The following is a 25072-nucleotide window of genomic DNA, read 5'->3' as shown; positions in this document are numbered from 1 at the left end:
AGCATTCCGCACTTCCGCATCTCCCCCAACAAAATGGAGCGAATGATAACAGTTGGTTGAACTTTTGTGCCATGTCAAATGACGTCAATTTTGTTTCATCTTTCCCTCATCTGCACGAGTTTTTTTTTCTTCGGGCTTTTTCCAACGTCTTTTTGGGGGGGAGAGGAAGCTTCAAGTGGGCGGGGCTTCGACGATCCGGCCGTCGCGCTATATACACCCAACCTTCTCTTCCGCTCCTGTTTTCTCCTCCCCTCCTTGCCAGTCCGCCTTTCCCGGTTGATATAAAGGAGAGAGAATGCAACCGGTGCCCGCACACACTGCTCCCGTCAGTCGTCGGTCGCTCAACAGCGATTTCTCTACTCCGCTCTTCCGTCTGCTCGAATTTTTTGTTGTTTCTTATTGGCCTGTAATTTCGTGAACAAATTGTGCCGATAGTAACAGAAAAAAAACACAAATTCTATTTCATCCGCCAGTTGGAGAAAAGGAGCCACTCAATGGATCATCCGTCGTCGCAGCAGTTGATCCGCATTTTGGATGATCCGCCTTCGGCACCAGCGGCTCGTTGCGATTGACGGCTCTCAGCGGGACGTAAAGAGGAAACGATTTATTCACGCCCCAAGTTTCACGCGGTGAGTAAATTTAGTAACCCATTTTGTGTGTGTGTGTTTCTACAGCCGGACAAATAAATCGTTTTGTCCGGTTTCAACTTGTTCCTCCCCTCCCTACCCCAAAAGGATATATAATGCAGGATCAATAGAAGACAATTTTGTTACGCATGAACGAATGGGACCAATCCGGAGCTCAAAAATCTTATCAATCTACTAGATAATTCGATATTCCATCTGGTCTACTGTGTGTGTGTGTGTGTGTGATCCATCCATCCGTGTAGATGTAGAGACGTTGGATGGACCGGTTTAATTAAATCTGCGGGGATTGAGCATCTCGATTCATTTGATGTTATACCATCTAGTCTTACTAGACGTAGTAGTACTAGTGTATCATCTATCTGCTGGCTCCTAGTAGTCGTGCGGGTGCCGGAACACTTCAAAGCATCGGGAGATCCGAGGTGCTGAACGAATTAGAAACTTGTAGCAAAAGAGAGATTGAGAGCGAGGGAAACCGGGAGAGAGCTGAAACTCAAATACACACACAAGGTCCAACTAGGAGCTAGGAGCCAGGCATCCGAAAATCAATTCCGTCCAGAGAGAGAGAAATCCGAAAGGAGCAGCAGGAGCGCATACATCGACGACGGCGTCGTCGTCGTCGTCGTCGGTGGCTACATCCATCCGAGTCCATTTTGTGTGTCTGCCAGCGTGAAAGGGTCTGAGACGACGCGAAAAGGAGGGGAGGGTCCCGCTCCTGGCTGCAGCCCTTCCTCTTTTTTTTCTTTCCTACTTCAGGATCGATATTATTCGCTGCAGAGACTATACACTAGTTGCGAGGAAGAAAAGGAGAGTTGTACACTAGAACTGATGCTTGGTGTGTACGATGCAGCGTGAAGGAGGGCCAGTATGTAAGGAGCAGCAGGTTGGTGTGTGTGTGTGTACGGAAGGAAATAAAAACGGCGGAGGAGGTGGACTCCCACCTGTTGCTCGCAGCTTTTTTATTTCCTTTTCTGATTCTGTTTGCACAGAGAGAGTTTTCTTTTCAATCCTTGGTCCAAGAGAGAGATCCTACGGACGGCTGAATGAGCTCCTAAACCCCTCCTCCTCCTCCTGGCAGAGTTTGTATAGAGAGAGAGAGCTCCTTGCTGCTACAGTGCTCCTGTTGTTCCTATTCTTCTCTCCCCTATAGATCCTTGTGTTCTTCAACTTCCGCTTTTCCTTTTCCCCCCTCCTGTTTTTGCCTACTTGCCTTGCGAGTCTTTCTGCTGACGTCAGCTTTATACCTTTGCGTTGCCATGGCAACTTCAACCTAACCTCTCTCTGATCGATTCTTCCTTCCCCTCCTCATCTCATCCGCTCCTACTTTTTTTTCCCCCTCCTCCTCCTCCTGTGTACCTTCTTCTTTTTTATTTTTTTATTTTTCACGATTTTGTTTTCATCTTAGTTCGCCTCTCTTCCTTATTCATGTATAAACGGGTGGAGAAAAAAAATGGGACCACCTCCCCATCAGTCGCCCGCCCCTCAGGTCTCTCCATTAGGAGCCAGGCATCAGGAGAAGCTCAGGAGTGAATCCTATGGCCACACACCGCACAGCATATATACACAGAGGAGCCAATCAAAACAATTTTTTCTACCCTTTTTGTCCCCCCTCCTTGCTCCTAAAAGTCTAAGACGACACACACATAAGAGCATATAGGAGCAGCAGGACCTTCTGTTTTCTGTTTGCCATGAAAACACACAGAGAGAGGGCCGGAGGAGAAGGCCAGAAGGCGAAAGTCTTTGTCTTTTGGAAAAAGAAGAAGAAGAAGGTTCAGTGGGTCTTTCCTATATAGTGGTTGGCTGCGTGTAGCAGCTGCTAAACGCTAAATTGAAAGTCAATATGATTAGCGCCGGGCCTCCGGTCGCCTCCGCTCTTCACCGAAAGATTTTTGTTGAAAACGAAAGAAAAAAAGGGGGGCGCATCGGGAATCACTCCATCCATCCACACACGTTTTTTATTAGTTTGTTTCAAGTCGCTCGTGTTTCTATGGATTTCGTTTTTTGTTTTTTTTGTTTCTTTATTTCCTTGATCGATGATGATCGTTTGTCTGTTTGGTCGGACAGCAGCCGAAAGTTGAATGGAGTGTCGCCCTCCCGTTTTTTCGGACGGCGCCTGCGCTCCACTGTGTGCACACGAGTGTCGTGAGGAAACGAAAAGACAGAGCAAAGGTGCTACAACAGAGAACTATAGATGCACCTGTTGAAGGGCTTTCGCTCTCTCTCTTCTCTTCTTCTCCTGTTTTATTTGAAAACAAAAAAAAACCTATTTACTAATAAACGCGGGACAGAACGGACAAATGAGAGAGGCCAGCAGACAAATTGAGGATAAAAGAATAGCCTAGTGATGTGGAATGTGCCTGCTGGTTCTTTTCTCTCTCTCTGGCGGGTGGGGGGGGGGAAATGATCGATGGGGACGACCCAATCTCGTAATGAGACCATCACATTAGACAATTCGATCGTTACATTAACGTCGAATCATCGTGTAGACCCCGCCCCGGTTTCTCTCTCTCCCCCAACCCGATTTGTTATTTTGTCAAACTTATTGTTTCGATGGATATCTCTCCTGGCATATAAATGACGTTATTATAGAGGATTCATTTAATAGATGGAACGTACCGTATAGATACTAGATAGATAGATGCGAAGATGTACCGGGAAGAGCAAGTTTCGGTGTGTGCGGTATTGATTTGGTGGCGCAACACCTGTAGCTCCCCCCGCTGCAGAGAGAGAGAGAAAGGACACAAGAAAGCGAAAACGGGGAAATAGGAAGAGAGAGAGAGAATGAATGAAAACTAGGACGAGACAAAAACCGATAGAAAACGGATGGCTGGACGAAAAGGAGCTAGAGAAAACGGGACCTGCGCCAAGCGAGTCCCGCTCAAGCGCAGTTACTGCACAAACCCTCCCAAGTCCCAAATAACCACCACTGAAAAAACGAACGAATTTTTCTTGTTATTTTTATTTCGTGATTGTCGTTGATATTTATCATTTTCTTTGTCCGTTTTTTAGGTCCTGGTTGGATAAAACCAAATTTGGGAGGCCTTGGAATATCTACAGGTTTCATCGGGACACTTTGGTGTACAGCGTGAGTAGTATAGTCTCTTGACCTATTTCGTATAGCCATTTGAATGTGTGCATCCGTCTAATATGTGTGTGTTTCCTTCTCCTTGTGTGTGTGTGTGTGTAGAGACTCCGGAAAAAATCAATTTCATCCGCCGGATTGGTCTGCGCACCGCAGAGACCAGTTGCTTTTTCCTTGTTTTCCCCATTCAACAGGAGCTGCACACCATCGTTCATCCAGTGTGTGTGTGTGTGTGTGTGTTTCACCCGAAATTTTCTTTTTGCGGGGCTGCTGCTCCCCGGGAAATTTGTTTTCATCCGGATGCCTCCGCATATGAGAAATCTTGCTGAAAAATTGTGTTCGTGAGAATCGATCCAGTTGTGTTGTGTGTGAGCGTGTTTTTTTGATCGGCCTCACGCAGTTTCCTCCCTCCGGCCAATCATGTCTTCGCAGGTGGTCTGCTTTGTCTGCAATCTGCCCATCTTGACCCACCAGGTAAATAATGAACAATCCAGCTCCCCCTTTGGGCATTGAACTCGATGAACTTCCGGCCCAGAAAAAAAAGAAAAAAAATTTATCTTTTCATTCCCAGTGGTCGTCGTAGTAGTATTGACAATGTCGTTTCTTCTTTCGCACAGGTGGGACTTGTTTGGCAAGGCGGCAACGGTATCGATGAGCTCTTGCGTGACTTCGAAGGACCCAATGCCCTGACGGCCTTACGTACCAGGCTCGGCCGTCGCGATTCCGCCACTCAATTCAGAGCCGTCAGCCCGCCCAGGTAATTAAAAAAAAATCCGCCAATAAATCTTTTTTAGGCCTTGCAACCATTTCAATTCGACCCGGGAATTCAAATAGATGTGACGTCAAGTTCAACTTGAAGGAATCGCAGATTGTTTAGTCGTGTCAAACAGCAAGAAAAAAGTTTTCCTTTTTGTCCGTCTTGTAGTTGTAGTTGCGGGGGTGTATAGCCCAGCTCGGATAAGGTGTGTAGGAGGAGGATTTTTTTCCGCTTTTGTGCTGTGTGTGTGTGTGTGTTTACACAATGCATCAGCAGGGTTGTTGTACGTCGAATTCAGTTGATTAGTCACGTAGGCTGTGTATGTGTGTGTGTATCACAGTATACATTGCGTGTCTTCTGTATAGTCGGGATAAATAAGAGTCGCCAGCTGGCCACGCACACACACAGGAGAGAACCCAACGTTCCCGTGTTCTGATCCAATTCTCCGCCCAAGTTTTCAAACTAAATTCGTTAGACTATTTTCGTGGACAAACAGAGTTAGTTCTATACTTAATTGAACCTTTTTTTTTTGAGCTTCAACTCCCTTTGAGAGTTGCAATTATCTTTCCGTGGGGGAGGCCTGTAACCTTTTGCGATGGAAACGCCATTCATTATGACGTCAGAGATTTGTGTTGTAGAGTATTTTGCATAGAGTGTGTGTATTTGTTTAGATGGGACTGCTGGCAGGTTGAATGAATTTTCCCAGGTCTTCTTGAATGGAAGCTGCTGCTGCTGTACACAAGTGGGTAAGAGGTGGAGGGGGGAGAGGAAACGAAGAAGCCAATAAATATTACGTCCCCGGGGGCAATTTCCGAAAAAGCCGATAGGTTACGTAATTTATGTTCGCAGTGTATAAACCCCCCAACTGATGAATGGGATCAATCACATTTGCTGACGTCACCGTAATTTTGTTTTTCTCAATGTTCGAATAGGAAAAAACGTGTGTGTCGCCTCCAATGTTTACACGTTGGTGAGGAAATGTCGTGAAAGTCATCCAATTATTGAAAATTAAATAAGGAAAGCTTTTTTTTTTTGTTCATTCGCTTGCCCGGTTCGAATCCTCAGAGATGCTTCGCTCCTCATTAACTCTCTCTCAAACGCGTTTCATTCAATCAGCGAAAATGTTCACAGGGAGAAGAAAAAAAAATTGAAATTTCTGGCCGTGTGTGTGTGTGTGTTGAGTCGACCGAGTTTTCTAGGTCGGAAATCCGTCGGTGTAATTAAATCTCCCCCAGGCTGCCCATCATTCCTCTCCCACCCCTAGTCAAATTGATTTGAATTTGAATTTTTGGTATTAGGACGGTACGCGAAACTTCCCCGCCCGGATCGGCCGGTGGCGGACGTGATGGCGGACGGAGACGGTCATCGCTGGCCCAGATCACGGACTTGCTGTGGGGCAGCAAGGACAAGTCGAACGCGGGTCATCACAACAACACGTCGGTCCCATCAGCATCTCAAGGTGTGTAGTTGTTTCTTGCTTGTATAGTTTTTCTCCTTGCAGCCGACGGGCCCTGATCGATAACTAAGAATCCCGGTGGTTAAGGCCAACCAGCCCCAGAGAACTTGAGGAGGAGGAGGGGGGTGAGAGCTATGGCAAAGACCACACTCGAGTTTTCACTGCGCCTTTTGTATCTTTATCAAGAGAGTGCCAGCAACCCCACGGGCCACCTTCCTCCTCCGTCTCCTCCGCCGAAAAGACTCGCTCAATAATCCTCAACTCGGTGCAGGAGCGCATGCACACGCCAGCTCCTCACCCCCCATTCGTTTGCCCCATCTACACCAAATGGGCGGGAAAAAAATAAAGGGAAATTTTTAATTTATTTCATTTTTACTTTTTTTTACAGGTGGGATCGGCTCGGGAAACAATTCAAGATCGCGGGCCGCTACGGGCCGGCGTGAATCTCTTGTCGATATGGCCTTTGGCAATTTGCCGTGGATCCGGCGTCAATCGTCGACGACTAGCGGCCCATCGTCCAGCTCGGCCGCCGCCCATTCCACCAGCATCGACGGCGACAAATTGCGTAAAAGGAGGGAATCCATGACGGCAGCCTTCCCAAAACGATCGGTACTTTTTCTTTCTTTTTCTTTTTCTTTTTTTGAAAAAAATCAAATCAAAATGTCAACAACTGGGATATGAACTTGCCTTCCGGACTGATTGAAAAAGAGTCTCCCCCGAAAATAATGAGGAGATTCCGAGATTCAAATCCATTGGTATTGATTGGCAGATTGAACGAACGAACGACGACGACTAACTGGTCGATAACATCAGCCTTTCTCCACCTACACAAGTCCCGGGACTGGTCGTTATTAGGACATCAAAAGAGTTTTTCTTTTCTCTCCCATCTTCTTTTTTGGCACACACATTTCATCATTTCCGTCATCATCGGGAGAAAAAAAAAAGAAGAGAAAAATGTTTTATAGCTCCACCTCCTCATCTTCTTACCGTTTTTTTCCTATCAGCCTCATCCGTAACATTCGCCACCTTTTTCTTTTTTACTGGGGTGTGTACCCCCTCCGTAATATTCCCTGAAGAGATCTAAAACGGCGCCAAACGCTATACATGTATAATAACGGCTGGATAGATTGGTTGACGTATCGAACCGTGACACACTCAAAAGTCTAAACTACCTTGGCCCTATATTCCTCCTCACTCGTCTCTGGATGGCTGGATGTGATGGCAGTGAGCGCACGAGAGAGAGAGCAGCAGCTCATATACACATTATTCCGGTTTGCCAGGCATTCGATTTCCACAACTCTCACGGAAAAAAGGGCCCAATCATCTTCCCCATTTTATTTTTATTTTTATTTTCCTTGAAATGTTTAGAGGCTCTCAGTTTATGTTTTTTAAAAAGTAAGAAAATTTTTTAATAATTTTATTAGGGAGGAAGGAGAGATTCTGGCGTTGGGTCTGGCGGATCCGTATCCGGAAGTTCGGTCGGTTTGGACATTAGCAAGTTCCAGTTTTTAATGTCTAGACGGGATCGTGACAGTTCCTTACCGGCCGGAACTCCCGGCATCAGCCGGACGGATAGCACAGCGGTAAGAATATTTTCCTCTTTTTATTGTCATTCAAATTTTTGTTCTTTTTATACAGAAAAGGAAGAGAAATCGATCTCGTCCTATTTACACGCATCCTGCGGAAATGGCCGCTCCTGTCGATACACTGTATATACATGCATACATATCGATATGAATATCTAAAGAAAAGGAGGGAGATTTTTTTTTCCCCGGTAGTTTATTTGGTCCATTGCAGAAAAGGAAACGACAGGAGCAGCAGGAGCCATTGAGTACATATACATACATCCTGGGCTGGCTGGCTGGCAGAGAGAGTTTGACAAAAGAGACAAAGAAGAAAAACTGCTGTACTTTCGCTCTCTCTCTAAAAGAAAAGAATCCCCAAAAACAAAAATCGATGAAATCAGAGTGTGTGTCTGTGTGTGTGTGGGCGGCGGTTGGGAGGACGATGACGCACATACGCGATCCCAACGGTTTTGTATAGTACACACACACACACATCAAAGTGCAACTTAATCTAAAATAGCGGATCAAAAGTCCTCGTCCGTTTCCATCCATTTTTTTGTTTTATTCGCGTTGTCTTTTTTTGTTGTATTTTAGACGATGGAAATGGAACACGGATGATGATGCTCATCGATTCCGGTTTTTCTCCTTTTCTTCCTTTTGTGTAACATGTTTTTTTTTTTCTTTTCCGGACGGATGTAGGGCATTCAGAGGCAGTCGGTGGATGGGAATCTGCCCACTCAAACGGTGGAACTCAGCCAAGCGTTGCGGGAGCGCTTGAAAGAGCGTCACGACTCCATTGGTTTCCTATCGCGGCGTCGTTGTTCCGGTATTTCACCGCTGGCCAGGAACAGCGCTGGATCGAGGTCTGGCGGAGGTGGAAGCATTTCTCAACACTCTTCGGCTGGATCGGTGGCTGGAACTTCGACTGTGGCCACTTCACCCAGCGGCTTGGGTCTGGCGCCCGTCAGTCCGACGTTCCCGTCGACCACGACGGTTGTGGTGACGTCCTCGGCCAACGTCGGCGGATCGAATTATTACGGAAGCGGAAGGCAAGGCCATGGCTCGCCGTCGTCACCTCGCCAACTGAGTCCCGTTCAGGGCTCGTTGCCCACTTCTCCGCGGTGCCAGCTGGTCACGACGACGACGGCCAATTGCGGGACGTCGCCGGATCACAGCCTCTGCCCCATCTTCAGCGCCACCAGCATTCCGCCGAGTCCCGAAGGAAGAAGCACCAGTCCGTTTGGTAGCGGCGCTGGATCGATGCTCAACAGCGCCGCCAACCCGCAGTCCGGCCCGTCTTCATCCTGTCCGCTTGTCGTGGCTCCTGAGGAGCATTTCGTCAAACCGATCCTCCTGACCAGCGCTCCATCCACCGAGAGCACGACGTCCATCAACGCTCCCATCGTCTCCACTCCCGTCGTCGTCGAACTGGCCACGTTGGGAGTCAGCCGACATCGCCGGCGATCCAGGCCGTCCTCTTCGCCCGAACGGCCTTGTTCCAGCAGTCCTTCCACATCCGGGCGCCTACCCAGACTCCGCAGACAGTCGACCACTTTAGACGAAGGTAAGCTCCGAATTATTCAAGCGGCGGTCGATAATGGGTTCGTGAAAATGGTCCCGGAGTAACCTTTGACCTCCTCCGCCCCCCTCTCTTCCTTCCGGAAGCCATTAGCGCTTTCAAAAAAGGACAAGTGTGTGTGTGTAGGCGGTCCCTTACAAAGAAGAGCGTCAAAAGTCGAGTGGGTTTGTCCAGAAGGATTTTTCAAGTGTTGGGTCCGTCATTCCGTCGAGTGTCTCCCGCCCGCGTCAAAAGCTCTCAAAAGCATATGACCAATTAGGACTAGCGACAACCCTGCACGTTGTGTCTGTGTATAGTACACAGTGCGGGACCACGAACGTCAACACCTTAACGTAATTTCAGGATCGACCGCCAGCTGGCTCTCATTTCTTCATTGAAAAATCAGCGACTTTAACTCCTCGCGCTATCCAGCTTCCGCGCAACCGCACTTGTATAAAAGCTAGACTGATGACGTAATATGTTGTGCCTTTCACGCCAAAGAAAAGAAAATCCCGATCGTAAAGAAGATCCAAGTTTTTATTGAAATGTGTCAGCCGTGCTGGGTTGTTGGCGGAACGTCCGATATTGATTACTTTTGCTCATTTTCTCTTCCGGCTGGCCGGAAAAAAATTCAACAGGTATTCCGATTGGTGGTAAAACGGGCCGAAGAGGTTCCCGCCCGTTTTTATCGCCCGATGCGCCTCCGGCTGCCACTCTAATGGCCGCTCTGCAGACTCACCGCGACTCGCTGTCGCCCGACTCGGCGGCCGAAGAAGCGCTGAGCGGCGGGGCCGGCCTGTTGGGCAGCACATCCAAATTGCGTGGCCGTCGAGACTCGCGCCCTCACCTCAGCCCGGACGGCGAATGCGGAGGAGATGGAACATCGCCTCGGGGCAGTCGCATCCGCCGCCAATCCACCACTACCGAAGACATCTTCAAGTGAGTATTTTCTTTCTCTCCATTTTTATTTGATTTCCGTCCGATTGTTTTATATCTCTTCTTATTTCCTTTCGTTTTTCCACAATTTTATACGTAATTCTTTCCGGTCATTTTAATCGATTTACTTCCGGTTTCCTCCCCATTTTCTTAAAATGATTGAATTGGGCCGGCCTCGTTTGAAAAATATAAAATATAAAATTCCCCCCCAAAATCCGCGAGAGATTCCTACCGTCGTCGTCGTGCCAGGAAATCTTTTCATAGCCTATCACTATCGATGATTTGATTAAGTTTGTTCGCACGCTCTTTTTTTTCTTTCTTTTTTTCCTCTTCACTTTTCTTTGTGGAGTTTGTAGGACGATCGATCCTGTGAACGATCAATACATTCCCGCCTTCTTTTTCTCCTCTGCCACACGCAGATATCGGCACTCTAGTGTGTCGATAGTACTTGATTTGAGATTTTTAAATGTACATTTTCTCGCAACGATCCACAGTCGGGGGGCGATAGGAGGCCGTGCCTAAAGAAATTGGTTTCCAAAAAAATTGTAACTGGGATTGATATATTGTTTGACGATTTTCCATATTGACTTGTCGTATCAAAGAAAATTAGATTTTCTCCCATTTTTATTTTTATTTTTTTTTATTCTTCTTCTGCGAAATTCAATCAACGCGGTCCCGGAGCAAATCTAGACCGTGTACAAACAAAAGAGTTTTGTTTTTTTATCTGGACCCTCCTTTTTCAGTGTGATGTGTTATTTTTGTTTTCTCCTCGTTTCGCTGCACACGTATTGATATCAAATTAGATACGACTTGTACATATATTTTTTAGCTGATTAATTACTTCAGCACCAAACTATAGCGCAATGGTCGTCTCTCGTTGTGTGTGTCTTATACTTTTTATTTCCGTTTGATTTCGGATTTATTCACTGGATTTATTTACTTATTTCTTATCTTCTCTCGGACAAATTTCTTTTTCTCTCTCTCTCTCTCTATTCGATGTGCCTTCGCTTGTGGATGTCGATTTCCCTCCTGACTGTTTGTTGTGTGTGTCTGTTTGTCGGGCCATGCGTGTGTGTGTGCGTGTGTGTGTGTGTACATATATAGATGTCGAAGCAGACGAGGTTCCAAAGCAACGACAACTTCTACATCTAAACCATGTCGTTCGGAGAGCAGCTCGACTTGCAGCTCCAGGGAGCCGTCGCCAAAAGAGCCCAGTCTCAGGTAAAAATTCCTATTTATTTTCATTTGTTATTTCTAGTCAAACAAATTGACAGCTTCAAATCAATTTCGAGAATACGATGCATGTATAGTCGTCGTATCCTACAGGGGGTATTAAATTCGACATTCGTTTAACCGTTTACGTCATGGATATAGACCCGCTAGGCTTTGATATCATTCGCCGTGTGTATAGCAGAAACCAGGAGGTGAGGGATTTTAATGAGCAACACATGATATATGGTGTGTGTGTGTGTGTGTATAGGCTACACGGCTCTACCCATTACACACTATACACAGCGTGTATAGACACGGCAATTTTATTGATCGGCGTTGGGGAGCGTGACACGGGAGAGGCGGCATCAGGTTGACTTTTCCGTTTTGGTTTTCTTTCTAAATCCTCAACGCTTTCGAGGCGAGAAATATCTGCGTGTCATCATCTCTCCCACTCATCATCAAAAGTTGTGAAGCTTAATTGGAATGAATTCTAGACGGCGCACGAATTTCTATTTTTTTTTCGCGCTTTTCTCCGCGCGTCATTCGAATTATATTTATAGTGGATTGAGATAAGCCACCACCTCTCCTATGTACGTTGATATTATCTATTTCACAGTTGAACACCAGCAGGGTTTCTGAATATAACTGTATTTATATCTACACAACAGTTCTCGGGGATCACTAACCCCAGTGACGTAAGAGGACGACAAAAGAGCCGGAGCCACTTGTAACCTCGTAAATAACGATCCAACATTCCCTCCCCTTTTTTATCCAGTGCCTCCGCTCGCCGAATTGGATAGATGGATAAATTCCACTTTTCGTTCCGAGTGAGTGAACCAGCCCATCTATAACAGGAAAAGCGTTTAAGACGTACTTGTTCACCTCTTACAAAAAAGCGAAGGAGTAGGGAGGGGTAGGGGGACTATGCCAACAATGGTGTCGACACGGCGTCAATCACAATCACCCAAAAAAGGGCGACGCTCCGAATGCTGAAAAGGCCAACGGAGAAAATCAAAGTTTGGTCGATATTTAGAAAAAAAGAAAAAAGAAAAGAAAAGTTATTAACGTGTTCCCAAGGACTTTTCCATTGCGTCGGGACATTTTGGAAATGCATTATTCAGGATTGCAATCAAAAGTTGGAATTGTCGATTCGGCGAACAAAATCATTTGAAAGGACAAAAAAAAAATGTCCTTTCCATCAATTCGTCGGTAAACAATGGAGATCTCCATCCATCACGACTTCTTCTTTCTCCACTGGCCGAAAAGTGGAACTGTGAAATATTCACGAGTCAGATTCCTTTTTAATTTCCCACTAGACGTGAGTTAAATAATACAGTCGTCGCTGGATTGATGGAACTCTTCTATTCTTCCTTCTCCCTGTCTGTCGTTCTTCATCACCAGTCAAGAGTTCTTTTCTTTTCTTCTGGTCCGTTGGCCATGTACCCCAACGGAATGCTTAATTTGACAGGCGTACGGCGGATGGACGGCGTCCCTTTTTTTTTTATTTCTAGACAAAAGCTAATGAAATATAAGTCACTTATCTTGTATAGCCATCAAGTGGTCGCTTAGATCAGAAAGTTGCTATCCTATAAATAACTCTTGTTCAACTACTGTTATATATTGCGGCCGTTCAATGTTGATGGACTGATGACGTCACACTGACCGGCTCGTCCAAAAATATCTTTAGGAGACAATCGACGACGACCGAGGAGATCCTGATCGCTCGCGGCTTCCGGCGCCAGTCGACGACCGAGGAGATGATGCGCTGCCGCAACTTCCGCCGCCAGTCGACCCAGTCGGAGGAATTGACGAAGACGCGCGGACGTCGCGATTCCTGCGCCCAGATCAGCGACGGCACCGTCGCCACCATGACCGTCGAAACCACGGCCGCCTTTTACGACACGTCCACCCAAACAGGTATATATACATCTATAATTAATAATATATCTCGTACAATCACTTAATTTCACCAAACTACTACTACGCCAAGAAAAGGGGGGCCAACGTAACCAGTCATCATTATAACCGCTGGGGTTGATAATTGAATCAATTGATGGAAAAGCACACAGAGAAAGAAGATAAAGGGGGGGGGGCAAAGGAATTGGGTTGCGAGACGACGCCCGGGTTTTCTTTTTCTCTCTTGTTAATAGCAACGCCGACAGTTATGGGAAGGATTCGACTAAGTGTGACTCGGGCCGTTTCGGCACACACACTTTGGACACAATAAGCCGAAAAAAGCATCGTCAGAGACTCTCTTCTTCTTCTTCTTTTTTTAAAAGAGTTCCTATCCATTCGCCCACGCGCTCCGGGGCTCGATCCTTTCATGGCAAAAAGGAATATGTCGTGCAGAATATGCGGTTATAACACTCACGAAGAAGGGAGGGGGGATGGAGGAAAACCTTCAAAGGCGGCGGCAACTTCCATACTTTATCCCTTTTTTATGGGGGTTAAAATAAATCAATACCAGTAGAGAAAGATATATAGACTTACATATGTATAGCTATATAGCCAGAGCCTCGTAGTAAATCAAAGTGTCTTTTTTACGGAGCTCTATTGAAGATCGTGAAAAAACAAAACAAAGGCTTTTTTTTTTCTTCTTATAGAGCCCGATGTGTAAATAAACTTGTCAAATCATTTTCAAATAGAAAATACTATCCAATTATCTTTGGAGCAGAAATCCCAAAAATTTTTTCGGGGTTATTCGATTACAATATCGTCCGTTTTTCTCGCTCGTTGATTCTCTATGAAGGGCTGACAGCTTGTTGTCTCTCTCTCATTGAATATAGCTCGGGATGGAGAGGAAAAAAGTTTTCCATGGGCGGGTGGGCCCCGTGGAGAGTTGACCGTGTGTGTGTGTGTAATCATCAGTCTTTGAGGTCGGCAAAAGAATACAAAAGAGACGAGAGAAAGGCAAAACGTTGGCATTTGTGTCTATAGAAGAGAGAGAGAGAGACCCTGAAGGGAGGACAGCATCAGCACTCTATAGAAAAAGAATCTATACACAGCTGTGCGGAGAGGCTATTCTTTGGCTGGATGGATGGATGAGAGTCAGGATGGTTAGCAACAGCAGTTGACTTACGCCAGTATGTAAGAGTGTGCCTAGAGAGAGAGAGAGAGAGAGAGAGAGAGTCTATGTGCGGGTCCCTATAGAGCGCCAGTGCGCACCGAGAGAGTAGTAGTATCGAGCCGACCGTGAGTGCGACCGGATGCGTCCGCGTTCGGTCTCCCATTTCTTGAGCGACCTCAACTTATTTCATAGCGGTGAATTCCTCTAGTTATAAGTGGTTCATTCATTTTCTAAAAATAAAATTGTGTTTGTTTTGTTTCCCCACATCCGCCGGAAGAAAAATTTTATAAGTTGTTTTGGTTGGCGCCGTTGTTTTGTGGATTATGCAGAGCCGTCGAGTGTCTACGACAACAACATTTACCACGAGGAATGCCTGCGCTGTAACGCCTGCGGCGTCAACCTGACGGGTCCCAGCCAGAAGCGTGCCCGTCGCTTCAAGAACCAGATCTTCTGCGACCTGCACTTTGCCGACGTGGCTCTGATGGAGTCGTCCGATTTCATGCAACAACTCAGGAGCTTCAAGCCGCAATCGCTCGGCTGTGCCGTCGCCCGCCGCAAGAGCAGCACCACACTCATCTTTCCACTTCCGCCTCAAGCCTGTTCAGGTATTTTGCATATAGGGGGCCTCCTCCACCCGGCCCGGCCCGGATCCTCCCTTCTTATTTATTTTTTGGCTTTCGTCCGTTAATAACTCGCAACGAGCCTCCTTCTCCTGCCACTCGGCGGGTCCTCAATTGACTTGTTGATGCTTTCGATATTCCGCCTGCTTCCTCCCTATGATTAACTTTTTGAAGCATTTGATATGCAGCCCCATAGATCGGGGCGGATGGAAATGCGCAAGCCGGAAATGTCGGAAGAAGGAAGTAGAGAAGTGCTTGGGCCCGGTCCGTGTAATCATCTCACTTCTCCCTTTTTTCTTTCTTTTCTTTTCTTCTTTTTTATTCAGGGGGAGTATAATATTCCGCTTGCTCCTTTTTCTTTCTTTCTGTACAGCGCTGCTTATTTACCCAACAGTACCGACAGTCTACTTCCTTTTTTTCTCTTTCTCTATCCATCCATTTTTGTTTTTTTCTTTTTTGGTCCTGAAATTGGATGACTTCAGTTAGGCGAAGCGGAAAATCCTGATCGCTCCTTCCCTCCTTTTTTCTCTGCTCTGTGTAGTATACGACGCATATATATAAGGGCCAGAGCTTCTACGTCGATATTACTATATTATATGGCAGTAAGCTGATGATGAGAAGGAGGGTGGTACCGGAATGAAAAGCTCCAAAGTCTTCCGGACAGGATCCAACCATGTATACACTGGCAATCTATATACTAAACGTATACAGGATGATAGCTATCTAGCTGCTCGCTAATATTTATCATGAGCGCACACACACACACACACATGTATGCGTGTACCATCTTTGCTTGTTGTTTTATTGCTCGAGTGCGGCCTAGAAAAAGAGAAAACAATCAAGGCTGTATTATGTTGTAGACTTAAATAATAAGGGCTCCCTAGCTTCGTTGTAGACTGGAATGCGACGTAATACCAGTGGGGGCCCAGCATATTAGAGAACACACACACAGATATTAGCGAGGGCTATATAAGGCACCACAAGGATCTAAAGCCGATGAATGACGACAGCCAGCACAAGCACAAGCACACACAGCAGTCTTAGCTAGTCGCTCTGTAGAGAGCAGCTAGTTTCTCTCTCCCACCATTGCCGAACGCCTCCCGCTGGATCGATATCATCCGGTGGTTAGGTATGAAGTACTGGCGGGAGCAAAACTAGCTAGGAATGAGAAAAAAAGGGAGAGAGAGAGGAAGAAGAAGAAACTTGCCGAGATAGGCAGTCAGACGTCATTTGTAATGCAGACATTCACATGGAGACATGAGGCTAAAGAATGGAATGGGACACACACATGTGGGGATGGAGAGAGAGAGAATTGAACGTGGATCTTGTTGGGAAGATGTAAGCAGTCACGCAGTACTGCGTCGGTTGAACCGCCCACTTTATTTTCACGTCCCAATCCCTCTATGTGTGTGTGTGTGTGTGCATTTTCCATCCGCATTTATTCTAGACACTATGAATTAAAGAGTTGATGCTGCTGGTCCGGCCATGTTGGCGTGTGTGTGCTGCCCTCCTTTCAACAAAATAAAAAAGTGCTCGTTCTTGTTCCTCCTCCACTCTATCTGATCAGATTTGCGCCCCGGCCAGCCGACTGGAACAAGCTGCGCAGAGCCGTATGTATAGTGCCAGGGCTGGTGGCAAATGAATATATGTATATTCCTCTCTTCTTCCTGCGGTCTATACACACTGCCCGTCCTTGTGTCAAATGGTTGACAAGAATAGGTGGAAGGAACTCTCTCCATGTGGCCGTCCCGGAGCCCCATGAATAATGAATTTTAGCTAGCGCTCACCTATACAGTGGATTGTAGGCTCGTCGGATGGATGTGTACCTGCTTTTCCCCGCATCAATAGACGAGGATTTTGTCTCCACACAGTCAGCCATTTTGAAGTGAATAAGTGATTCCCCGTCATCCGGAGAATCTCTGATACACGTGCCGGGATATCGAGCTAGTCAAAAATTCCTATTTGAACACGATGGGGATGTGTAGACACTGGGAATCGGGCTACTGCTGCTGCGAGTGTGTATAGTAGTGACCCGATTAATAGCAAAAGAGCCGGCACAAGTTGAAAACGGCCAGCCACTTACTCCGGGCGTCAAGTACTGGAAACTTGTCGACTGAAATACGAGTAGGTAATCGTGTCCCGTTTTTTCTTCTTCTTCTTCTTCCGTCCTGGGAGATTCAGTGCGGACCGACTATTGACCTTTCGCCGGGGACCTTTTCTCCTCCTCCTCCCCATCCGCTCGCCTACGTTCCTCTCTCTTACTTGGGACGGATTGATTTCAAATCGATTGCGTCAACATGTTTCCAACTCTTGGGCGATGGCTCCCTCCTCATCTCGAACTCTGGCAAACTTGTGAATCCAAAACTTCTCATCCGGATTTAATTTGTCAACTTTTGTCTCTCTTTCTCTCGCTCTCCACGCGATTCCTCCTCTCTAATCACTTGATTTCTAATTGATCGTTGCTTTTTGTCTGTCTGTCTGGGTGGGGGGTGGTGAATATTAGATGAATTCTGCGACGGATATCCTCACAATTTCACGCCCACCCCGGGCTACTGGATCGAATGTTCGCGTCAAAGCGGAAGGGCCGGCCGTCGGCGCAATCACGGCATCCAGGAGGAAGGAAGTCAGGAGGATTCCAACAGCCCGTCGGACGACGAGGACGAAGACGACGACGAAGAGGAGGAAGGAGAGAAGGAAAGGGAGGAGAACGACAACGGAACGGGAATCCAGACGGATAGTTTCGACGGTGGCTGCAGCAGCAGCGGCCAGCAGCTGAACCAGCGGCACGCCAACGGAGTCGCTTCCGTCTTCACCTCGACCGACTCGATTGGCGCCGGCCCATCGGATCGCTCCGGCCGAAAAGTTCAGCTAGTTCATCAACATATTCAAGTACCCGTAGATGACGCCCCCCAATCTGTTTTTAAACACGAAAAAGAACATTGACTGAGATCAAAACAACAAACCAATCGCTTTCGTTATAATTTTTTTGCGCCCTCTTCTTGCAATTTGCTCAAAATGATTGGTTTGATTTATTTTTAAAATTTATGATTTGCTGCACGCCAATGAACCTGCCAGTTTCGTTTGATTTAGTTAACAAAAAATTGCGTTTTGTATTTATTTTTTGTTGTTGTTGTAGGTGAGTTCTACCAGTTTGCCGGAAATCCACGAGCTGCAAGCCCGTCGCAAAACGGCCATCGAGGAGCAGTTCGATCGTGCGGGCACATTCGAATTGACTTCGGTGGAACAGGAGACGTACGAGCGTTACTTTTACGGGACCGAGCACTGGAACTACTTCTCCAACGACGAGGATCTCGGTCCGGTCGTGCTCAGCCTCAAACAGGAGATTATCAACGGACGTGATCAATTCAGGTCCGTCCTCTGGACTCGACAGGAGCCCACCCGTCGCAGAGATTTTTGTTTTTATTGGTTTTTCTTATCTTCTCCTTCCGCTTTTGCGGCGGATGGGGGGAGCGAAGATGAGGGCAGCTTTTGAAGGCTCCTTAATTGCTTGATTGTCTCCTGATAGGATCCTGGTACGGGCCATCAGCTACACAGTTCACGGACTGATCCCGGCTTCTTGCGTCTTCGCCGACCGCTACAATCGCGAAGAAGTCGTCCGCTCTCTGGGCAAAGAGATCAATCTGAATCCGCCATTGATTCTTGGCCAGCTGCCCGACACGCCCGAGGAACTCCTCAAACTCGATCAGGTCAACAACTTGATTACATAACCGTCTCCATTGATATACTAACTCGAGTTTTCCTGCGCTTTTGTCAAACATCGTGTCCTTTATTGTGTCATGTCACATGAACAACGGTCGATATTTTCCCGCTCGCACCCCCCACAGGTCTTCATCAAATCCGAACTGAAGGTGGGCGTCATCTACGTCAAAGATGGCCAGTACACCGAGGAGGAAATCCTGGACAACAACGAACACAGTCCCCTGTTTGACGAGTTCCTTCAAATTATCGGCGACAAAGTGCGGCTGAAAGGTATCCACCACCCGTCCGCCAACATTTGTATTTAGATTATAGTGTTCCATTGACGGACACTGTTGTCGTTGACAACTTGGAAGGAGGGAAAGTTTATCCCGTTCATCGTTCGATTTTCTTTTTTTATTTTATTTTCGGGGGGTTGTCGTTTCAGGTTTCGACAAGTACAAAGGCGGACTGGACACGGTCCACGACTTGACGGGTCTCTATTCTGTGTACACTCACTGGCGTGGCATCGAGATTATGTTTCACGTCTCCACCCTCTTACCCTACGAGAAAAACGATCCTCAGAAGGTACACAGAGATCCTAATACCCCTTGCGGATAAGTTCACCCACCCCGAATTCGCAGGAAATTAATTTTTGTTTTACTTATTTTTATTTTTTAGTTGCAAAGGAAACGGCACGTTGGCAACGATATCGTCTGCGTCGTTTTCCTAGAGTCCAACACAACCGATTTCTCGCCGGCCTGCATCAAATCCCATTTTCTGCACACGTTCATCCTTGTCCAGGTGTCGCCGAAATCGCGCAGGAAACCCACCCGATACGAAGTAAAACAATTTTGTCATCAATTGTTTATGGGCGGATGGATGGATTTATTGACGGATTTTCTTTTCTTTTTGTCAGGTATCGGTCGTGACCCGTGACGAAGTTGGAGCCTACAAGCCCTACCTGTGGGAGCAGTCGACCTTCCACAATGGCGTCCTCTTTCGTGAGTGGATGCTCACCAAAATCGTCAATGGCGAACGGGCTTCTTATTCGGCTCCCAAGTTTGCCAGGATGCAGGAACGTACCCGCAGTCAAATGCTGGAGGATATCGTGGCCAACTTGCAGAATCACGCCGAAACTGGACAGATACCCAAACCGTACAGGTCCGCGCCCTATATATCGTTGAAGCTAAATGTTTTAAAAAAGAACCGAATCATTTGATTAACTTAACAAGGTCATACATATAATTCGATCCGGCCGTCCAAAATTGTCTAATGCGATCCGTCCGCCGCTCCAATTGTTAATGAGAATCACAAAATCGAGTTGGTAACGTCGACGGCCAATTTCCCGTGTCTTCATTTCATAAATCTTTCAGTCGATTTCGATCTAAATTCCTACCCCGGGTCCTTTGATTCTCGGCGATCGATGGACTTCCATTGTTATCCGCTGGCTGGTTGATGGCGAATATCTAGTCCAGCTTCGTTCATTCTCTGTTTGGTATCTTGTACAAAGCGCTGGACTGGAGCCAAGGCAAACCAAACTGAATTACACGATCGATATTGAGAATCACTACGGATCCATGGGTGGGTGGGTTGTGTCCTGGTCCTCGTGTGCAGTCAGTTATTTCCCATGGTGAAGAAAAATGATGGCGTGTCATTAAAATTGTGTTTTTTTTTTTCTTTCTTTCTGTCTTGTCATGTGCAGGCGAGGTTCGTGGCGTCCAATTGGTCACATGCGGCCGTCTAGCCCGCTATTGGATTCAGTGCGCGATCAATTCGAGGGTTACGACCAATTGGCCAAAGACTTTGCCAAAGTGTTCCTCAATTTGGACCCGCCTTCGGTGCTTTTCGACGTCAGTTTCCTGGTCGGACAGGGTAAAACCAAACTGAAACTCTACGGCGTTCGAGCCATCCTAGGCGTCCGTAGTCGGTAAATTTACATCCATAAATCATTTGCGGAAGACTTTACATAAAATTCGGGCCTTTGATTTTGCTATCCAGAGTGTTCCAGGAGATGCTGTACGGAATCTGCACAGGTTTCGGATCTCCACAGGTTCCAGTTGCCGAGTTGCTGGCCAGAGCCGCCCCTACACTTCACAGTCCAGGTGGCCAGCAGCGTCACAAGTCGTCCAATTTCCTTCAAGTGCCTGATATCGAATCGCCCAGGTATGTTTTTAAAAGTTGTTTGTTCTTTTTTGTTAGAAAAGCAAGTTTATAGCCTACTCTAATATCAAATTAATGTTATCAACAGACCGAAAAGCGTTCCCAGTAGCCCGTCGGTGATGCGAGCCTTTTCACGATTGGGTAATCTGACGGCCGGCTGGGGCCGGAGTAGCAAGAAACAAGACCGGCTAACGGTCGATGACAAAAAGTGGACCAGTTCCCAAGATTGCAGTAAGAGACCTTATTAATTATTCATGATGACGAATAATCATTTTAAATGTCTAAAATTTCATTAACAGCCAAAATGGGCAGAGAAGGGCGTGGTGAACGGGGTTCAGCTGCCGACCGGGCTGCGGCAGCTGCTGGAAGTAGCAATAACAGTTTGGCCGTACCCCGACTGAGCGTTTGCGCCGACGTCCAGAAAGTTGATCGCTCCAAATTGGCTCAAACGGAATTCGCCATTATTGAATTCGACGCCGAAACATTCCGGCTACTCCTCGACTACTTGCATACCGGCTCCTGTCCGTGCACCTGCAACAACATTCCAGGACTCATCTGCGCGGCCGAACATTACGATCTACCCGAATTACTCCAAGCTTGCTTTCATCACGCCAAACAGTTCTTAAGAATCGAAGTGGTCCGTCCTGAGTCATTTAATAATTTGAAAATTAATTAATTGGGGAAATGTTTGGATTTCCAGGTTTGTAGCATGTTGTGCCTATTAGAGAATTATTATTGGCGCTACACCAGCGCTTCCGAGTTGGTCAACATGATCCTGCTCTTCATCGAGACCCGGGCCTATCAGGTGTTCCAGTGCCCCGATTTCCTGTCGCTCTCCGAGTCCATCGTCCAAATGATTATGGCGCGCAACCTGGAAGTGCCGGAAGTCCGCAAATTCGAGGCTATGCTCGTCTGGGCCAAGCACAAGATCCGCACTCGAGGAGCGGCTTCGCGGGTCGACGCTAAAATCGAGTTCCGTTGCACCATGGAACGATTGACGCGAGACCTCCGTCTCTACCGAATTTCACCTCAAGATCTCATCAAAATCGTCCTGCCCAGCAAGGCCATCAAAAACGAGCGCATCCTGGAAACGCTCATGTTCCAGGCCAATTCCGGCATGTACCGCATTCAAGATTCCTACCTGGAGGCCTGTCAGCAACGTCTCCAGAAACAGGATTCACGCTTTTCTGAATGGGATTCCTTCGACTACGGACTTTGAAAACAGCCCATGACCCTTAATATTCTCAAAGAAAAAAAAAATACCTACAAAAGAATACTCTATTATTATTAAAAACAGAAATAGATTTATATTTATTATTGCTATACTATATATTGATATACAGTATCTGGTATCAACTATACAGCTCATATTACATCAGGACTGATTCGAATTCTCCTTTTTTCCTTTTCTCAGTTGACTATAATTAATATTCTAATTCTATTTTTTCGATGGCGTTTAGAGAGTCGGTCATCATTCTGGACAATCAGCGTTGAAAAAAAAAATTTAATTTGAAAACCAAAGAAAAAATGTCTATCGTTCGTGAGTGTTTCAGCCTTGTCGTGAGAGTTTCTGTATGCACGTCTGTCACAAACTCCCATTCCATTATTGACCAATCTTCTTCGGCTTCTTTTTCATCTCTCTCCCTTTTTTCCTGCGCCATCGCTCCCCCAATTTTTCATATGAACCTCATCATGATCGACTTTATTCACTGTCGTCCTCTTCGATGTCATTCCTCATCTTTTGTGGAACCAAAAATTTCAAAAAACAAAAACAATGATGATATTATTTAACTCCAACAATACCGATGATGCTAATAATGTCCCTTCTGTTCTGATTGAAATTTTCAATATTATTTAATTATTTATTGATGTGGACCCTAACCCCGTAAAAAAATGACGAGCGCACCGCGGAAAATCATGTTAATGATTTACTACAACAACTTTCGCTATTACTTCAATTTATTTGATTGGGTGTCGTATTATATATACATCGTCATCGTCAGAAAATCGACAGTCAGGAGAGCAGACAAAATAAGAATATTTAAGAAGAAAATGAGAGAGGTACACAAATTGATAGTATTATTATTTACTTATAATCTATTTCCAGAGATTTCTAACCAGAACATTAAACAAGAAAACTAAGTGTATACCTGTGTAGAATTATTGAAACATTATCGATTCACTGGTTTCTATAAATGGCTCCTCGCTCCTCCGTTTGTGTTGAAGATATAAAAGACACGTTGTGACTGAAATAAAAACAGATGAATCTATCAAACACACTTAACTTCATTTTCTTGGTTGAAGTTATTATGTAATATCAGCTGGAATTTCAATATATTTGGAAAACAAATCGATCAGGATACAGTCAACTGGGCATTATAATTAATTTAATTTAAAAAAATAAGAATCTAGCAAGGCAAAATAATTTCTAATTTTACCTAACTTAAAACATGAGATTTTCGTGAACATTATTCGTGTATATTTTTTTTAGACGATTCAGATGCGAATAATCTAAATTCATTTTCACCGGCAAAATGGAGGGGAAATTATACGTTCAAAAATATGACAGTAACGAGGTCGAAATCGACCATTACATAAGATAAAAAGCGCATAAAGTTGATAAAGGAAGAAGTCCGTGGGTTTTCTTCCTGATTTCGGACGTTTTGTTGTTTTATTCCCTGAATCAACTTTTTGTTTGTCCAACACCATTCGTCACAAAACAAATAATTACATAACAGTAATACGTAATTCCAAATTTCCCAAACTGCATGGGATGTTATCTATATCTATTTATGACTGAACTTATCTTTTAATAATAGCCAGGTGCTACACAAGATATTTTAAATCTCAATTAGGCTAGCGAGTGCATTCGCTAAAATACACCGGATTAGCGAATGCATTGGCTAATCAAAAAATTCTTTAAACAGATCTCGATTAGCTAATCAAAAACATCTATTAACAGATGTTGATTAGCTAACTTAGCTAACCTCGAAATCCCGGCTGATCCTGGCTGTTGATTAGAATCCGGATCAGATCCTACACATATAAATTTGCTGTTAGTTGTTTGGGATTTGTTGGAACTGCAATATTGTAAATTCAATTTCTATTATACCTTGTTGAGAATGTCCAGGAATCCGACGGTGCACCGAAGTGGGCGGGTAATAGGATCCTCGTTTTTCAACTTGATATTGATCTTTTCTAGATGAACTGGTATTAAGGAAGAAAGAAAACAACTCAATTTTTCGTGACGTCGACGACGACGAGGAGATGGTGACGACACATCATTAAATCAAAGGAAAACTTGGCCGGAAAACCGAAAACCTATTTAACTGGAAGGCCAACTGGCGGATAAGTGGAATGAGATTATTAGTAAACTGTTAACGTGCTGTGAATCAGACACACACAAACATGTCTTGATTGCAAAGCTGGTGTTGTGATGTATTCATTTCTGACGAATTCCCAATCTGGTGCTCATTATTCCAGTTACGTCTAATTATTTTCTTTTAGTAAATAAAAATAAATTAATTGCTAGGGAAAGATGCTTACCCAGACATTCTTCGTCGATGTTATAGTACTTGCTGTCATGATAAAACCCCAACGACCCCAACGTAATGAGAGATAGACACGGAACATGGCCACTTAATGTCATCCGCCGCTCCATTTTCGAACCACAGCAATCCGGCTGTCAGTAATACGAGTGACAGTTATTTTTCACACCATTCAAACAACAACACTTGAACGAATAGATAAATCTTCCGGACGGAATAACAGACGTGCCAGCGCCGTGCGGATTCCTGCGGTCTTGTGAGTAGGAATAAAGGCGGAATTGCGGATACTTTGATGCCAGAGTCGGTATGTAAAACGGAAGGGAAATCGACTAGGTTGTGCGCATGTCAGTAATCTAGACGCGACATTCAGACCGAGACCATTTAAATTTTTTTTTTAAAGACTTTGTGTTATTACATTATACGCCTTATTCACTTACTTTGACAATTTACCAACGATAAGAAAGAAAATGAAAAAGGTCATGGCTCCTTTTCGTCGAATCCTTTACTTTTCAAGAGAATCGTTTACATTTTCTTTCCTTTTTTTGAACATGTTGAAAACTATTTGCGTTTGCCCTGGGTAATTCCAAACGTACGTCGGAGGACGCAGGTGCAGGTGACATCTCCGCCTTATCCAGTATATATCCGCCTACCTATTAGATTGTAAACTATATACCAAGCTATATACCCTTTGATGTTTTTCTGGTCGTATCTCTGGTGACTAGACACACACAATTAAACCGTCGGGTTTCAAAAAACCTTTTGGTCAAT

General features: G+C 45.5%; 1 protein-coding gene across 4 annotated transcripts; it reads left to right on the top strand.

Moving 5' to 3' along the window:
• Positions 1-324: 324 nt before the first annotated feature.
• LOC124336009 lies at positions 325-23022 on the top strand. 4 transcript variants are annotated; one of them, XM_046789566.1, is made up of 25 exons: positions 325-406; positions 474-629; positions 3654-3729; positions 3834-4200; positions 4344-4483; positions 5782-5942; positions 6328-6548; positions 7364-7522; positions 8204-9068; positions 9701-10001; positions 11103-11219; positions 12898-13127; positions 14607-14882; positions 17401-17786; positions 18034-18266; positions 18424-18604; positions 18743-18887; positions 19042-19181; positions 19275-19436; positions 19513-19757; positions 20299-20523; positions 20595-20759; positions 20845-20987; positions 21056-21393; positions 21457-23022. In XM_046789566.1, exons 4-25 carry the CDS (start codon positions 4147-4149, stop codon positions 21973-21975), a joined length of 5406 nt encoding a protein of 1801 aa, XP_046645522.1. In that variant the 5' UTR covers positions 325-406; positions 474-629; positions 3654-3729; positions 3834-4146; the 3' UTR covers positions 21976-23022. The 4 variants fall into 4 exon arrangements, with proteins under 4 accessions (XP_046645522.1, XP_046645524.1, XP_046645523.1 ...); XM_046789568.1 differs by having other exon boundaries at positions 331-629; positions 11172-11219; XM_046789567.1 differs by having other exon boundaries at positions 331-629; positions 17401-17759.
• The last annotated feature ends 2050 nt before the right edge of the window (positions 23023-25072 follow it).

Source organism: Daphnia pulicaria, chromosome 4 (assembly GCF_021234035.1).
Source record: "Daphnia pulicaria isolate SC F1-1A chromosome 4, SC_F0-13Bv2, whole genome shotgun sequence".
Taxonomy (NCBI): domain Eukaryota; kingdom Metazoa; phylum Arthropoda; class Branchiopoda; order Diplostraca; family Daphniidae; genus Daphnia; species Daphnia pulicaria.
The sequence above is the reverse complement of the archived record's forward strand: the minus strand, read 5'-3'. Positions and strand labels throughout refer to the sequence as shown.

Excerpts from the sequence above, each read along its gene's own strand:
- LOC124336009 (XM_046789566.1), top strand. The coding sequence starts at position 4,147 with ATGTCTTCGCAGGTGGTCTGCTTTGTCTGCAATCTGCCCATCTTGACC. Across the intron at positions 6,549-7,363 it reads CAGCCTTCCCAAAACGATCG|GGAGGAAGGAGAGATTCTGG; the intron begins GTACTTTTTCTT and ends TAATTTTATTAG. Across the intron at positions 18,605-18,742 it reads AACTCCTCAAACTCGATCAG|GTCTTCATCAAATCCGAACT; the intron begins GTCAACAACTTG and ends CACCCCCCACAG.